The sequence below is a fragment of the Sceloporus occidentalis genome, unplaced genomic scaffold (genome assembly GCF_023333645.1).
Source record: "Sceloporus occidentalis isolate IW3139 unplaced genomic scaffold, rSceOcc1.0.p SCAF_2, whole genome shotgun sequence".
NCBI lineage: Eukaryota > Metazoa > Chordata > Lepidosauria > Squamata > Phrynosomatidae > Sceloporus > Sceloporus occidentalis.
The window spans coordinates 186,829,989-186,848,664 of NW_028316982.1; the positions used below are offsets into that span (position 1 = coordinate 186,829,989).

General features: G+C 39.9%; 1 protein-coding gene across 1 annotated transcript in view; it reads left to right on the forward strand.

The window, feature by feature from the left end:
• LOC149319468 (organic solute transporter subunit alpha-like) overlaps nucleotides 1–1,656 on the forward strand; it is a 29,009-nt gene extending 27,353 nt beyond the window's left edge. The window contains exon 8 of the mRNA XM_089508073.1: nucleotides 1,067–1,656. Within this exon, the coding sequence (XP_089364199.1) occupies nucleotides 1,067–1,254 (188 nt within the window). The 3' untranslated portion in view covers nucleotides 1,255–1,656. The remainder of the gene's footprint in view (nucleotides 1–1,066) is intronic.
• The last annotated feature ends 17,020 nt before the right edge of the window (nucleotides 1,657–18,676 follow it).

Below are 18,676 nucleotides of genomic sequence, written 5' to 3' on the forward strand. Positions count from 1 at the left end.
GGTTTCCTGGCAGCATGGGGCCGTGGCATTCAGATGGGGCTCACCTCCATGGCTGACCACACATGCGCTGGCATCACGTTCCAGCAGTGCAGCATTTACATGCGCTGCACCACACCAAAAAAGCCGCAGCAGAGGTGGAAAAGATGCCACAAAAAGGAACAGTAATTTGCTGCTTCTTTTTTGAGGCAGCAAAATGCAAGCGTGAGGCGACGGCATGTGTTGCTGCGGTGCCCACCCAGCTCTTTCAGTGGCTGCATCATGCCACCCCTTTGGGTTGGTCTGTTTCGGCCCAAAGGAGTCTGATCAATGAACCTGTTGTACTTGCAAAGGCACTCCTATCAAATCATGGCAATGAAAATAATAATTTATTAGCACAAATAGAATAAATTCACAAGAACAATCTATGGGTTGGTAAATAGTGTTTGGTAAAGACATTCTCGTGGTCAATAAAGACAATCAGTTTTAAAGTTAGAGTGCAGGATGACTTATCTTCCAACATTATGACAGAGTTGCCATAATTTGTCATGAAATTAGAATTAGAACACTTCTCTACATTTTGGGGTTTCAAGAAAGCAAGTGAATATAGATTGAGTCTCCCTTATCCAGAATTTTGAAATCCTAAGTGCTTCAAAATTCATTTTTAATGACTGGCAGAGATAGTGAAACCTTTGCTTTCTGATGGTTAAGTATACACAAACTTTGTTTCATGCACAAAATAATTAAAAATATTGAGTATAAAATTAGTTTCAGGCTATGTGTATAAAATGTATATGAAACATAAATGATTTTCATGTTTAGACTTTGGTCCCATCCCCAAGATATCTCATTATATATGTGCAAATATTTCCAAGTCTGATAAAATCCAAAATACTACTGGCCCCAAGCATTTCCGATAGGGGAAATTCAACCTGAAATTTGCTCCTTCTTTGCAAGTCTAGTGTGAAAGTCCAACTATTGCTCAGTTATATAAACATTTGTCTTTCCAACAACTTACTACAAGCAGGTCTGAGCTCACTTTAATTCACTGTCTGTCCTTAAACTGGTCCTGTTTTTTCTTATTTGTCAGATATAAACCAACAACTGCTCATTGTGGAAATGTTTCTAATAACTTTGATCTCAAGAGTTGTCTACAGGAAAAGATACGATGATCTGGACTTACCACCTGGTCCAGACCAGGAAACTAAGACTGAGGAACAGAAGAGCAAGATTGATGTTGGCGGCAAGATTTTTGAAAACGATGTATCAGACATTTAAGTGTTGATTACGCATTATTTGGCATGCTGCCTCTCTCTGTTAGGATTCTGATCAATGAACCTGCTGTACTTGCAAAGGCACTCCTATCAAACCGTGGAAATGAAAATGATATTATTAAAAAAAATGGAATAAATTCACATGAACAATCTATGGATTGGTAAATTTAGTTGGTGGTTGGCAAAGACATTCTCGTTAATAAAAACAAACACTTTGAAGTTGGACTGCAGGATGACATATCTTCCAACATCATGACAGAGTTGCCATAATTTGTCATGAAATTATATATGAAATTATAGATCTTCACCCAAATTTCAAATAGTTATATTAGACCAAAGGAAAGGCAAAAATGCATTTTATGTTTTCTTTATGATAGCTAAATCACAATTCATATTATCTCAGCTGTAACGAAAGCTGTTTAAAAACTGATCCTAAACACGTGAATAGTTTTACTGGCATTTGATGCATGCTGGGTACAGAAGTTGACTAAGATATGGCAATTGTGGGCAGGCAAAAAGAAGTAGAAATAAACATTTATTTTCCTAGGTGCTATTGTTTCTGTGAGGCAGAACAGAAGAGCAAACCAAAGAACTGAATACATGTATCCCTTCCCACTTGTGACAATTATTGACTTTATTGAACTGCATGCTGTCTTGTTCTTAGTCTCTATCCTAATAAAAGATTACAAATGCAACTTCATTTTTTTTTTTTTGGTTCTATATATAGGCGAATAACATGGGAAAATCCAAGGTTTCATTGCCTTGTTGCAATTTAGCGTCCAATAAGATCTGATTTTATATGTCCAATTAGTGACAAGGTACATAACTACTTGAAAAACTATCCTTATAGGCAATGAATCTGTGTGAAACAGGTGCTGTATTCCAGGAAGACTTCAAGGACTTATTTCCCCCAACTTTCAAATCAAGATGATTTTATCTTTTGATAACTTATCAGGATATCAAACCACCAGAATATTTTAGTAGAACTGTGGCTTACAAAACCCTAGAACTCTTGCATTATGATGGATGAAATAAGGAGTAGAGAAGTAGGAGTAATGTGCACTTACACACAATGCTTGTTCTTGGTCTACTGCATGAGGAACCTTCTGCACTCTAGATATTTTTGACAGCTCCCAGAAGCATTGGCCAGCGTTGGTAATAAGTGATTTGTAATCCAAAACAAGGTCAAAAATTTATTGTCCCTGATATAATATAAAATGTTTTATCTCTGTTAGATTGTTATGTTTTCTCCAGGCCAATGTTTACCATGCACAATTTCATCTGCAACTAGCTATGACTGCACTGACTACCAATCCAAATTAGACATACAGAGAAATAATAGAGCAATAAATTAGGCATATAGAGCAATAATATGTGCTCTTACTTGGGAGCTAGCTCTCTTGAACTCAGGGTGGCTTTGTCTTGAGTGAATGAGCATTAGACTGAAATGTTAATTAGGATCAAAGGACTAGCCTGGGGTAAAAATAATAGTTTCAGGAACTGTTGTCTCTGGGTTTGAATATTATAACACAAATAGGTTCTGCAGGTTTTTGTACTATGTATTTAGAATATTTTGTACTATTTAGAATAACTGCTATTTGACTAGATACTATAGTGGAATCAAAAATGGGCTGTGCTCACTGATAAGTACTATTCCATCATACCACCTTCAAGTTTCTAGAGAGTGACCAGATATGTCTCACATTCATTAATCACAGGCTATGACAACTCCAGAAAAGCACAGGACTGATAAAGTGCCATGTTCAATAATGCAGAATTTTTGCTACCCTGTCCTATGCGTAAATATTTGGAAATAGATCCCATTCAGTTCAATAGAACATATATCCAAGTAAATATTCATATGATTACAGCCTTCTTTCCTTTTCCTTTTGGCTGAAAATACATAGATGAATGTGTGATCTCTTCCCATAAGCCTACCACATTCAGCCAGCAAAGGGAGTGAGATAATTGTTAAATTCAGTTCAACAAGTTCCTCATTAAGGACAAATTACTCTAGTTTGAAATCTGCTAATTTTCCAATCAGGGTGAGTGTTTGCACTTGTGATTTGGAAATAATTACCACAATGTATAACATCTGAACCTATGTAGAGGCTAACGAGAAAGAGAGTCTTTTGGGGGGGCTGAAAAAAGAGCTGAAATAATCTATGCTGTTCTACAGAAAAATATGTAAAAAGTATGTAAACCTTTTGTACACTTGATAACTTTCAGAGACTGAAGTAACTATTGATTCAAATTGATTGTGTATTTTACTTTGCTGTGGTTCCAAAATGATTCTAGGAAATTTTGAAGTGCTAAAGAAGTGCTCAAAAGAGTCAGGCTTGCTTAGATGCCATGCTGTTTTCATTCCTTATCAGAAGATGATAAATTGAATCATACTAATAACGCAAATAAGCTAATATTAATTTCACTCAATCTTATCCTCATGTGCTCATATTTCATTAGGTATATGTACATATGACACTCAGGCAGAAGAGGTTGCTTACACGTGGTTCGTCAAGTGACCAGCTATACATTATAACACTTATCTTAGTTTAGAGTATCTTTCTCTAGCTGTAGAGAACCTTCTACAGCTAGAGAATTTGACAGTAGCCTCACCCTCTTTCTTTTATACGTACACCTATTTCTCTTTGTTCAATTCAGCTGATACAACAGAATATTAAAATTACTCATGTGTCAAAAGAGAGAGGAAAAGTACATATGACTAGATGATCATTCTGCACAACACAGTTTCTTCGCACAGTTTTGGCACTCCAGCAAAAGGAAGTGGAAAGGAGGGAAGGACCCAGAGAGCCAGTGAATGAGGAGGGATGCCTGGCTGGGACTGGCCAAGGGCTAGGAAGGCAGAGATATGCTCAAGAGAGGGGAGGCTGAGCTGTGCTGTTGCTGCTTGGGCTGGTGGGAGAGATGGAGTTCTCTTTTTCCTCCTCTTTCTCTTTTTCACTCTCCACTTTTCAGCAACAGTTTGAGCCCAAGTCCAACAGGAAGATGAAAGGGGGAGAGGTGGCCTTCATGAACCACCTGTGAGGACACTGTGGGCCTCTGGGGGTCCACAGATCACAGGCTAAGAACCACTGCTATAGATGAATGATCAGAACCCAAGATAGGTAACTGCTAACCAATATACCAACATTATAGACTTCATCACCCATTTGATAAATCTTTCAGTAACAGTAGATGTCCAATCTAGTTTCTAGTGTTAAACAAATAACCTCTGTGTGAGTCTAAATCCTGCTGTATGGTTACCATATAATGCTAATATCTTTTCAACATCTAAAGGGTAGCATCATGTTGGTTAATCCCAAGGAGAATAGACCCAATCAACTGTTGAATGACAAAACACCTTGGTAAAGTCAATTGTGCATTATCCCTCTATATTATATTGCACCAAAGGAGCAGCTGTGATATTACATTACTAATATTGTTTTTTATGTTTTCATGATATAATATGTTATATAATTAATATAAATAAGCATATATGAAGACTGAGTAACAAGACTACAATGTTGCATCAATGCTCACATGGCTGGTGACTGGTGAAGAGAAAGAGTGGGAGGTGCTGTAAGGTGGAGATAAGGAGCATGAGGAAGAGGAGGAGAGTCAGATAGAATTAGGATCAAGTGAGTCAGAGAACTAGGGAGATTATCAGATGGAGGAAAATCAGGGAAGAAAAAGACATACTTCTGGCAAAGTTGATCTATCGCGTGGAAGATTTTCAGATGATGTTGCACTTATGCAGAACTTAACCCGATTATCCCAAAAGTAAAAAACGCCCAATTTTGCCCACTTTCTGCATGGGTTAATGCTCAGTTAGCCCGACATGTCTGAAAACAATCCCACTTTTGTGGGATATTCCCAGGATCTAAACCCCGTTGGGCACTTTATTTCCCATGTGGTAGGGTCCTATGTGAGTATAAATTGTGCATTGTGTCAAAACTAGCTGGTTTTTCATTATTAGGGTAAAAGATCCAAAGGAGTTTCAGCACTCTATCTTTCACATTGATTGTTCAAAGACATAGCTGTGTTAGTCTGGAAAATCAGTATGCAAAGGATATTGAAGCACCTTTGAGAACCACACTTGTCTACACAGCATGATGGACAACTAGAGATACTGAAGTAGAATCTGTTGCACATCTTGCTTGATTTATCTTCTCATATGCCACATTGCTCATTGCAGCATAAAATGAATAAGCAGCCTTTAAAAAATCTTGAGTTAAACGTTCTATTAACAAATCCATTTTATCCTGTAAAAGGAACTGGTTTCTATCTAAACAGGGTTGATGGTTCAAAATCTTCAGGGAGAATGCTGAAGTGGCGTGAGCCTTATGATATCTAATATCTAAGTGTTTATCCTCTTTATAGGGAGGTGTGGGGATGATTTATTCAGAGAAGACTAGATCGCAGTAATTGAATAGGAAATTGGATGCTTAAACTGTAGCTATGAAATTTCCTGTACTCAGTGTCAGATCTTGACAGAAAATGAAGCAGGAGTAATAGAGCAAGACTTTTCCTAAGATGCCCTTAAAGCTTCATTCATCAACAAAAAGGGCAAAGCAACAGACATATTTGACAAGCAATGGGCTGATGAGAAAACAGGGTCATTCATTCTAATCAGTAAGTCCGAATTTACTCATATCTTTTGAAATAAATAATGGGACTGATCCTACACCACAGGATCAGAAGTTGATCTGTATCTGTCATATCAATGATTGTTCAAAGACATTGCTTTGTTACTCTGGAAAATCAGTATGCAAAAGGATCTTGTAGCACCTTTGAGACTAATTGAAGACAAGTTGGTAGCCTGAGCTTTCACAGACTTGAGTGTTCATGCTACCATCTTCTCTCTTTCAGTTAGTCTCAAAGGTGCTACAAGATCCCTTTGCATACCAGGTATTGTATTAATTCTAGTTTGAACTGACATTCTGACAGAGGTTTTTCTGAAGCTGATGCGTGAAGAAAGTAGGAGAATGCTTTCTGAAGCAAACAGTGATGAATAATGGGAGTCAGCTCTGGTATTGTTTGAGATTACAATGGCGGGATACAGACGGGCAGGAGAAGACGTCTTGGAGGTGTATTCTGCTGAATACGGAGCCTCCAGACCGCCCGCCCCGGGGGCGTGCTTCAGGTGTCGGGGCTTCCACACGGGGGGCAGTGAAGACGCCTCACCTGGGGCCGTTTCTGACCCGTAGCTTCTATACCGCCGCCTCGGAGGACGCCGCAAAGAAAGGGGCAGCTTCCGCACGGGCGGCCCAAACCGCGGCTTTTTTTTTTCCTTTGCCGGCTGGTGGATGCGCAGCTGCGCAGCTGCAGCGCTGAGCAGCGGCGGCAGAAAGCCTATGGGCACATTTAAAGTGCCCAAGCCCCTTTAAAACTTTTTCCCCCGCTCTGCCCAAGAACAATGGTGGTCTCCTGCCAGCTGGTGATCAGCTGGTGTTGGCATCCTTGTCCGCTTGCACTTTGCCAGTGTCACCAGCATCATAGATGCCTCCTCTCCTTTGGTCCCCGCGCTCCTGCTGAATCTGCAATGCACAGCCACAGCTGTCGCCGCTGCCACCGCTGTCCCCCTGCCATCCCCCATCACCTCCCTTGTACATATGTAAATATTTACACTTTTAGGGGTTTTTTATTGTTAGGTGAAAATGGCACAGGAATGTGTGTAGGGGTGCACTTTAAAGTCCAAACTTTCCAAGCAGCGCATGTGTACATGTTGCTCTAGGGTTAGGGTTAGGGTTAGGGTTAGGAGTCTTAAAATGCGCTGCAGCTGTGCTGCAGCTTCCACACCTGCATGGCAGCGGACGCTGCAATTAAAGCCTGACTGCAAACTGCGCATGTTCCAAGACCCCAACTCATTATGCGACGCAGCAGACACGGAGCTTTTAAATGGGCAACTTAAATTAGCGGCGTAGCAATTCTGGTGTACCGGTGCAGCAGCTCTCATGGCTTCTTCCACTTCTCGATATGTGTCAGCATTCAGGTAGGACTGCTCCAGTTTCTGCAAAATGTTTGGCTGGGACCATATAGCTATGAGGTCAGCCGTCTCAGTATGAGACCAAGACGTCCCCCTGCCTTTTTTCGGGGTGCTGGTGGATGGCTGAGCCATCCTGCCTGGTGGCAAAGGGGAGCCACCACACAGCTGTGCCAGGAGCAGCCGAACTGTGCCCGTTCCCAGGTGAAAATGGCGCAGGAATGTGTGTAGGGGGTCACTTTAAATTCCAAACTTTCCCTTATCACTTTCTACAACCAAAACATCCGCCGGCAAAACTTACAACTTCCCGCGATTCCAGCAACGCATGCGCACATGGAGCTCTAGGGTTAGGGTTACGAGTCTTAAATTGCGCCGCAGCTGTGCTGCAGCTTCCACAGCTGCATGGCAGCGGACGCTGCAATTAAAGCTTGACTGCAAACCACGCATGTCCCGGACCCCGACCCATTATGCGACGCAGCAGACACGGAGCTTTTAAACGGGCAACTTATATTTGCGGCGTAGCAATTCGGGCGTACCGGTGCAGCAGCTTACATACGGAGCTGCGCACGTACGCCGCAAATCAAAAAGAAGCGGAAAAAAGCAGCACCTTTTTAATGCCGCCTCTTCCCGCTTGGGGCGTGCGGGCGGCGTGTTCATGGCGGCATTCAGGTAAGGGCCGTCTGAAGGCTCTACCTTCATGACGTCATGAATACACCCCTTTTTGCCCATCTGTATCCCGCCAATAAGACTGAAGCCTGCCCATGCTTGGAGAAGTTATTTAATTAAGGAAATGATAAGTCATCTGAAGATGTCAAGTCAAAATGTCAAGTCAACATGACTAGGCTTTGCAATGCATATTGAGGAAATACTTTGGAGAGAACCATAAACCTGGCCAGCCAATAACACCAATGCCTAAAAAGAAACTGTAGTCAAAGCCATTGATGCTTATGCTAGCCCTAACACTGATGAAACAGTAGGATCACAGCTAAAATCAGTATCAGTAATGTAGATAGTGTAGAAATAGTACATAACATTATAGTCTGCACAACCATAAATGGTGGAACAATATAATATCTGTGTTCTGAAGGAAACACCCTAATGGGTCTTTCTGGAAATTGTGTCTTCTACAGTATTGGACTGATGGCCTGGAACTTTAGTAGTCTATAGTAGCTAGGAAAGCAGGATTGGGAATAATGATGAAGAATTGCAGACTTGAGAGGGGCAATAATCATGATATGAAGGCAATTTATGGCTCAAATGATACAGATGACATGATCACATGGCCCATGTTATGTGGATTGTAAACATCATAACTGGAAGGAGACCTTAAACAGTGAGATCAAGACAATGCTGTTGGTATTGAATGCAATGGTAGGTGAATATGCCTATAACCCCAACATAGGAGAGTATTTCAGACTGAACAATCTCCTCTTTCTGCTTCTCTAGAATATTTTGTACTCTCAAGGCATGTCCCTTGAGCAGATGGTTCAGCTACCTGCTCAGAAATAGTTTCATCTAGAATTTCTCCTTCCAAAGTAGACCCAGTATTCTGTATCATCTGCGAGAGAAAATTCAGAGGGGGCTTTTTGTCCACTTCAGGAATATTCTTTTGAAGAGGTTTTTTGTTTCTGGATATTTTTCTTCTTTTTCACTTCTGCTCTTTGTCTACAGCCCTTCAGCTTAAGACACCAGTGCTGTCAACACCAAATGAGAAAGAGTTCAACATGCTCAACATGAATGCATTTTAAAATTTTGACTGAAATGTGTTAAACAAACTATTCAATCAGCTGCTTCATCTGCAGGTATGATACTGCCAAAGTTCCAAGCTAAGCTAACAAGACATTCAATACCATTGGTGATTTACAGATAGAGGATGCTGATATCATGGAAGGCTTTCAAATTGACAAAACTGTTTACTTGCAAACCCAAAATTTTAAACAGCTCTCATGATTTTTACAAGTATGAGGACAACAAATTCTACATTTGACAACTATGTGCTCTTCATCAAGACAACGCATGCATCTGTCACACCTGTCAGTGTGGGGAATTCTTCCCCTGCACTATACAGTGTGTAAAGATGTGTCTAAGGGCTGATGTTCTAATAGCCATCAAAGAAAAATCATCTGCTGATGAGTATTTTTATTTATTTATTATTAGTTATTTATAGTATTTATATCCCGCTCTTCAGCCAAAAAGCTATCAGAGCAGCTTACATTATTTTAAATTAGACATTTCCCGGCCCTAATTTAAAATAATGTATTCCCCAGATAAACTCCCTTATGGGTCTTAAATACTTGTCATAAGAACTATAATACTGGAATATGTGAGATAATGTTTTTTGTTTGTGCTGTGTAATACATGGCAGCATCTATCATCCAAGGTTTTTATGAAAATGCTACTGACTTCTTTTGCAATGTGAACCATGCAATACATCTGTAAATATTGAATAATAATTAGTCAAATATACATTGAAGGATAGATAAATAAATACACAGAATTTCATGCTTTGCTATGAAGTGCTATTTGTAAAAACATTGTTGAAACATGAGTCCTACCACCATTCTGCATTTAAACCATGTAATAACCAAATTTATGTGATTTATTGTTTATGGTAGGTGGGTTTATGGGACATTGTATTTTATTGCATTTTAATGTTTTAATATTGTTGTAAGCCACCTCAATCTCATTGGAGAGGTGGAATGAATGAATGAATGAATGAATGAATAAATAAATGTATTTCTAACCCATCTTATATTAACAGGTCTCAGGGTAAAACAAATGTGCCCCACCACCCTCAGGACTTTATCACATGAGCCTAGAAAAGTGGGATTTTAACAGGATAAAAGCATCTTTGGCTGGTAATTATCACATATCATCATGTCCATCCTGATGCTTCCTTGCATTCCATTTGTTACTGTAGTGCATCTTTTCATTGACAGGTTAAACTCATCAATAGACTCTCAGTTTTGCTGCTATTTCCACTACTGCCTATGTGTGATAGGTCCCTTTGGCTGCAATTCCTCTTCTCAGTCACATGGTGTGTGAGTGGACACGATTCTGCTCCTCTCCCTTTCACAGTGATCATGGCTGCCAACAACTTCCTGAAGTTGGCTGCTGTGTGCATATTCACATAGCAGCCAGCTTTGGGAGGCAGTTAGCTGCTGCAATTGCTTGCCCCCCCCCACTTCCTCCTGAAAGGCAGTATTTGAGAGTGAGAAACAAAACACATCACTCTAGATTGTGATAGTGCTATCATGGCGAAAGTGTTATAAGAAATGATGCCAAACCAGTATGCTACCATTCTTAAATTGGTGCAGTTGTAACAGGATGGCAGGCTGGTGTGATAAAGTCCTCACACATTTGCAGTATGGTGATAGTGGGACACAAATATTGCAGTGCAATATTTTTGATGTATACAGGGTTACCTGTTCTAATGGATGCTATCAAAAAGCAACATTATGAAAATGTTTGAAATGTATGAAAATACACACAACTTCCTCCTGTACTATGAGTGTGAATTAGGATTGTCAGAGTGAAAACTGGCCAGGGCTCCTGTACCTTTACTGACTGTGTGGAAGAGGGAATTTCAGCACATCTTCCTTGTTACATGGTGCATGCCAAACATCACTTGCTGAAATTCCCTCCTCTATATAACCTTTAAAAGTACACAACCACAGTTCTAGTGTAGATGGCATCTGGAGTCATATGCACACTCTTGTCTCTCAAGGTCTGCTGGCGAATCAGTACTGAGTGCAAACAACACACAGCTAAGGCACCCTATACATACAGTGTGTTGGAGGCATATCAGTAGTTTTATTCCATTTGATTTCGCTGTACATGAATATCAGAACCATGTGTAGGAGTCTTATCATCTGAATTTTTCTCAACTGAATAGCTTCTTGTCTAGAAAATTAGCCACTGTGAAGTACATTACACCCTTGTACAAACTACCCTATGAACTTACTATTATAAAAGAAACTCCTCTGAATGTACTGTTGCTATTACAGCTATTCTTTAAACACATATTAAAGTTTAATGTATGTGTCTACAAAGAGATATGAGATGTCCGTGAAACTGGGTCTCAGTGATTTTGCCATGAAGAATGTAAATGGAATATCAATATCATCGGAAACACAATAACCAATCTTATGTCTGCAAGGCTGTCAAGCAACAAGAGGCAGCGTTTAGCCAGCCTATAGAGCCATGGAGATTCTCCTGCAATTTCTTGTGACCCATAGCTTCCCTGACTCATTATCTCTGGATTGTTTGTTGGTCTTTAGATTCAGCATTCCAGTTCCATTATCTTTTGTCTATTACACTGTTACCATGAGCCTACCTGCTGTTGTCAATGGCAGGAGGAACCACTGCTTGTGTGTTATGTACAATAGAAATCTTTCATATGCGATTTGGTTGCTCTGGATACAGACAGTTTGCTATGCACCAGGTCCTTTACAGCCATAAATTAAAGTATGGGTTTGCAACTTTTAAAAAAGAGTAAACATTCACTCTGATTTTCAATGGAACATCCAGCTTCAACAAGCCATCTGCCATGCTTCTATATAACCCAGTTTAGATTATTACTCTTTTTTGTCCAGAGAAAGCTTGGTATAAAAAAGTGAAGAGGAAAAATTCAACTGCCATCATGATATAATTAATAAATAGATTAATTAGGTGATGATTTCAACCTATTTGCTATTTAGCAGGTCTTGATATCATTGCAAGTTTAGTCTGTACTATATATACAGTTTTGTCTTCACAAAGCAGAAGCAGAATCATGAAGGCTGAAAACTCACAGGAAAGCAAAAAATAATTTCTCTCGTTATAGCTTGCTTTTCCATCTTCCTCTTTCCCACACAGACAGAGTATTCTACTTTGTTGCCTGGAAATGCATCACATATGTTGTGCAGTACTCAGACAACACTACTGTTCCATTCTTTACAAATTGCAAATTTGCAATTAGTAATAATAATAATAATAATAATAATAATAATAAAGATGTATTTCTAGCCCGCCCAATCACGAAGAATCCGGGTGGGTTACAACAATAAAACACATCAAATTACAATAGTTTAAAAAAAAATCAAACCCTAGACCTACTGCCCCCCATTCCCAGTACTAAAACAGAATTAAACAGTAATAGTATAAAAACATTAAAAATATTAAAAACATTAAAGACATTAAACAAAAAAATAGGCAGAAACATAGGCGGGGAAGAATAGACAGATGAGGGGACAAATATCTCTATATCTGGGGAGGGTAACTAAGTTGGAAAGGCCTGCCGGAAGAGATCCATCTTCAGTGCTTTCTTAAAAGCTGTCAGAGTGGGAATGTGATGGATCTCCTCCGGCAGGTCGTTCCATAGTTTTGGAGCAGTAATAGAAAAGGCCCTCTGGGAAACTGATGTTAGCCTAGATTTTTTTGGCGGTAGTAGATTTCTTCCAGAGGACCTTAGTGTGTGGGATGGACAATAGGGAAGAAGGCGTTCCCTCAAGTACTCTGGGCCCAAGCCATGTAGTAAGAGCATGTCTGGTCTTTGGGATATTTTAAGTGTTTCTTTGCTACTTGGATACTGAATAACAGGACAAACAAATATCTAACATCATCTAGTTAATACCTGAGCTTCATTCACACCAGATAACTATATTGTTGTTATCCCACTTTAATTGTCATGGTTTTATCCTGTGGTTTGTAGTTTGTTTTGGCACTGGAACACTCTGGCTGAGAATTCTGAATAAGCCCCCCTAAACTGCCAGTCCCAGGATTGCAAAGGTTGGGAGCATGGTAGTTAAAGTGGAATATTAGTATGAATGGAGTTCATCTCCGAGAGATGAACTCCAGGACCTGATCCCCTTCCCCACAACCATTCCCTTCTCCTTTTGTGTCGTGTCTTTTTAGATTGTAAGCCTGAGGGCAGAGAACGGTCTAATTAAAAGATTGTATGTACAGTGCTGTGTAAATTTACAGCGCTATATAAATAAAGCTTAATAATAATAATAATAATAATAATAATAATAATGTGAGAATATATTTCTGTGGAAGTCAGTTTGACTGACTTCACTGGAATTTTGCTTCAAATGTATACATAGTCTTCATAGCCAAATCCAATGCACATTTACTCAGAAGTAAGTCCCTCTATGTTCAGTGATGCTAACCCCCAGTTAAATATGCATAGACTCCTGTTGTTTTGAATAGAAAAATTTGATCATTCTCATTTTTACAAAAATGAAACTTGTTTATTGTTTATTTGTTTTATTGTATTTATATGCTGCCTTTTTCTCAAGTTGGAGCCAAGGTGTGTTACAGAAAATGTGTAAAAGCAACAATAAAACCATATAATTTTAAAATACCACATTAATAGAATACCTAAAAATGTAAAATCCTTTAAAAACTCAGTTAAAAATATAAAACCATTAAAAATATTAAAAACATTCCCAAGCAAACATTCCATAAGAAGCTTCCCCGGGCACAATTACAAATTATAGTAAAACCTGTTCGAAAAGAAACGTTTTTTCTTGCCAGCAAAAAGAAACCAGGGTTGTGGCCTAGCCTCCCTTGGAAAGGAGTTCCAAAGGTTGGGACCAGCCACTGAGAAGGCTCTCTCTCAGGTCCTCACCAAACATGTCTGTGATGGTGTTGGAACCAAGAAAAAAGCACCCCCCTGAAGATCATGGCAGGTTCATATGGGGAGATACAGGTGAGTTACACACCGCCATTAAAGGACGTGTGGAGCGCGTACTAGGGTTAGGGAGTTGCAGTGCTTCCGCAGCTCCCTAACCCTAATACGCGCTCTGCGCGTAAAAAATGACGGCGGCCTTTCCAGACGTCTGCCACCATTTTTACATAGCAGACGCTGTGCTTCTGCACGTGTCGCGGCGGCTATGATGCCACGAGTGCGCCAGCGGCGCTTCGCAGCATCATAGCCGCGCCATGAGATGGAACTCCATTTTGGAGCTCCTTTTTCGCTGTGCAAGGGAGTCGCGTGGTTTGCACGCAGCGACTCCCTCGCGCAGCAAAGAGCAGCGCCGGCAGACCACCGTATTTTGGCGGTCTGTAAAGAGCCACAGTCTTTAAAATAGTCTGGACCTAGGCCGTACAGAGTTTTACAGGTCATGATCAATACTTTGAATTGTGGACAGAAACAAACCGGTAGTCAGTGCAGCTGTTGACAATTGAGAAAGGACATTCAGCTGTTGACATGTTCAGAGGTAAAGGAAAGTCCACAGATGCACAACACATTATTATAGGAACACTGAATATGAGAAGCATGAATCAGGGGAAGCTACACTTAAAAGAAATGGTATATATATAAACTTTGAAATACTTGGGATGAGCAAGCTAAAGTGGACAGGAATAGGACATTTTGAATCAGATAAATACACAGTATTTTACTCAGAAATGAAAATCTAAGAAGACATGGGGTGGCATTTATAGTAAGGAGAGATATAGCAAAAGCAGTCATAAGATTCAATTCAAAGGATTTAATGCAAATCATGTTTTGTATGACCGAATCATGTCAATAATACTTCAGGGAAAACCCATCAATATAATGTTAATCCATGTTTATGTTCCAACGACAGAGGAACATAATCCTGCCTGTCTCCATTGGCAGTAGTCTCTGCTGGCACAGGCACTGAGGAACTGGAGCCAGGCTCAAGGCTGGCCTCCTCTGCATCCTTCTCTGAGTCTCCAGCTTCTACAAAGGGCATGACAATGGCATACTGAAAGAGCAGCTTCAAACTATAGTGAAAGAAAATATTCTAGCTTTGTTTTATTTATTGATTCATTTATTGGATGTATATCCCACCTTTCTCCCAAAATGGGATTCAGTTATTACTAAATTTTGATTTAGTTTTCATTAAAATCTGTCAACAAATATGGAAAACAAAGATGAGAGGGCAACTACAAGTAGCACTGTGCCTAATAATTCTATTAGTAGTTTTTCATGCAGAAATAAAAGTTAAGTGTAATATGGTGGTGTCTGTACTTTATAATCAGTTAGAAGACATCTAGAAAATAAAACTCCATTCCTTTCAGTCATTTAACCTAATAATTTCTGTATGATAACACTGGCCTGAAATGGGCAACTTCTCTTAAAATGATGAGAAATTTATATTGTCTCTGTTGCAATCGAAATGGTCACTAGATGGCATACTAAATTCACCATTGTAGATTTCTTCCCATTCTCAGCCATTCAGGGATTCCACTTTGTATATTTTCCAAACAGGGGAAGAAAGTTAACAGGCATGGGGCCACATGACAGACCTGAATGTTTATTATTAGTTTTGTTCTTTATTTGATTATGTTACTGTTGATAATCAATACACAGCTCTACCATGTCTGCATGTTATCATAGAAAAATAAGAGAATGTTGGAGCAACAGTCTAGTCCAACCTGGAATACACAACTAAAGCAGCCCTGAAAGATGCCCATCCACTTTCTCTTTAAATACTTCTAAACATGTGTCCAAAGATGACTCTGAAGAGTCTGCCATCCTTCAATGTATTCTATTCCACTGTTGAACAGCTTTTACAGTAAAAACATTATCCCTAATGTGAACTTGGAGGCTTTCATGGCCAGCATCCATAGGTTTTTTGTGGGTTTTTCGGACTATGAAGCCATGCTCTAGAAGAGTTTATTCCTGACGTTTCACCAGCGGTTATGGCTGACATCTTCAGAGAATGATGCCAGCCACAGCTGCTGATGAAATGTCTGGAATAAACTCTTCTAGATCATGACCTCATAGCCCGAAAAACACACAAAAAACTATTTTCTCTAATGTTTAGGCGGAACTCTTTTCTTGGTAATTTGAATCCATTGATTTGTGTTCTAGCCTCTGGAGCCTTAGAAAACAAGTTTGCTCCATCTTCTATGTGACATCCTTTCAGTACTGAAATATGGCTCTCATGTCACCTCTCAGTCTTCACTTCTGCATGTTAAACATACTCAGCTACCTTAGTCATTCTTTATAAGTCTTGGTTTTCAGACCTCTGATCATCCCGGTAATTCATTTTGTTGCATTTTATACTGTTGGACAGTTAGCAACTGTGACCTGAGGAGCAACTGTTAGCAACTGTGACCTGACCTGTGGGTCTACAATGGCCAAAGTATTCTGAGCTGCTCCTCAAAACTGCCTCAATTTTCCCCGTTATCTGAGCACATTAGAGCAATATGGGCAGCTGTTTACATGTGCATCCTCCTGTGCTGTCTACTGCCAGAGTGAGTTACTCCCTCCACGGTAAAAAATAAAGCATCCAGTATTGATCACAGGGCTGGACACTTCGTTGTGACCTCTGAGAGAGTGAAATGCACCAGCGGTACTGCTGCCGGGTGGCACAATGGGATGCATGCGTAAACAGTCGCCTGGCATAACTGTGGACTGCTCCAGATTTTCCTGGGAAATCTAGAGCAAAAGGTAAGGTTTTAAAATTTTGATTTAAGGGAATGATGCCCTGGGTTTGGTGTGAAACTGGCCTTCTCATGTGAAGACAATCCACACTCAAACTGGACTTTGGTCATGCCTTGTAAAGACAGGGTGATGTGAGGATGGGGGCAAACCAGTTCATTTGCCCCTAAGTGACATGTCCAAATGTGCTAGTGCCATTATTACATGGGGTTAAAACCCCGGCTTACCTTTCCCAAATTCACTGTTAATTTGGGAGGCAGCCAGGTCCTGTCACACAGAAATAGTTGTCCGGGTCTGTCCTGGATGCAGCTGGTTCCTGTAAGCTGCTTTGGCAGCCGTAAGTCAGAAGCTTCCGTGTTGAAAAAGACTTCTAAAAATGGTTGCCAAAGTGGCTTACAGGACTCAGACTGCATCCAGGATGGACATGGGCAGCAATTGTGTGATAGGACCCCGCTGCCTCCCGAATTAGCACTGAATTCGGGAAAGGTAAGCTGGGGTTTTAACCCCATGCGATAGGGTCCATAGTTGCAATCTAGGTTTCTTGTGAGTTATTTTCAGTAAAATAAGATGCAGTATTAAAATACCCCCGAACAACTGAAAATTGATTTGAAAATATGAATTTTATTTACTCTTTTCCTTGTTATATATAAAAATAACAAAAACAAATCCTCCTTTTCAGCATTATGGGCTATATAAAAAAAAGTTGCATATTCTAAATGGAATCCAAAAGAAAAATAATGGCTAACTTTCAGAATAAGCTTGTTTTGACTGTGTCATGACAAAGGGAATTCTACTAATTTTTCTTTTTTAGCATTTTAGCACTAATTTTTCTTCAACTCTTTAAAAGAAAAAGGCATGGTAACCTGAATATTAGACTTTTTGGAATTCATAATTTTAACTTACAATATTTCAAATCCAATACATGCCAAATTTTGAAATTCGCCGTATCAAGTTTATAACTAATGCCTATTTTTAGAAATCAAGTTGATTTCTGAAAAAGAATAAGAATCTGTGAGCCCCTTAGGTGGTGGCAGCCACATAAAGATTACACTAAGCTATATTACCTGGTGAATATAAACTGTTGCAGTGTGATGGCATCACTTACATTTGTTATTTATTTTTTGTTTCTTCTAACTCACTCAGTAAGTTCATCAATATTATTAATGAACATATTTTTCAGATTAATGTATGAAAATCATTCATAGTATATGAAGAAAAGGAAATACAAGATAGAAGTGTAACAGAGCTGGAGACAGAAGAGTGATAGAGCTGTTACTTGTTGACTCCAATAAGAATGAATATACTTGACTTTTTATTGTACCCATGTCTCTTACAAATAGGGATATTGCGTCTTTTTAGTCTTCATATACTATGAATGATGTTCATACATTAATCTGAAAAACATGATCAACAATAATATTGGAGTACTGGATCCTAACTGAGTGTTTCAGCATAATGGCCATCCCATCCCCTCCATGCTGCAGGCTGTGGAGTTGGGATGAGCTGTTTGCTGCCCTCCCAATGGGGGGAGACCAGGATTTAAACCATGCCATGGCAGGGTTGCATGGCATACAGGCTGCTGGGGGCATGGTTTGGGGCAAGTTTGGCACGTCGCCCCCAAGCAATCTCATTCCTTAGCAATTCAGCGACCCGCCCACCTGCCGCTGGAATAGTGTGAAGTTTACTTGGTTGCCTAGGGGCCAGGTAGGAATTTTTGCCCTTTTTCCATGGGTATTTTGCCTACCCTACGCTGTTACTAGCAGCACTATGGGTTTGAGTGGTGTATAAATAACGATTCATTTGGTTTAAATGATGTTAATTCTAATTGGACTGATTTAATACTTGATTTTGGCATGAATGTTGGATTGGATCTCGGTGAGCACCTTAGACACTGTTTGGGTGGAAAGGACGTTTCTGGAAATACGTCTACCGGCCTTGCAACCAGGTGGGTGGCAGAAAGAAATGGCCCTTAGGTCTGGCTAGAAGGAATACCCCGACTATAATCTTTGCAGATTAGGAAGGAGGGCTTTCTGGTTAGAC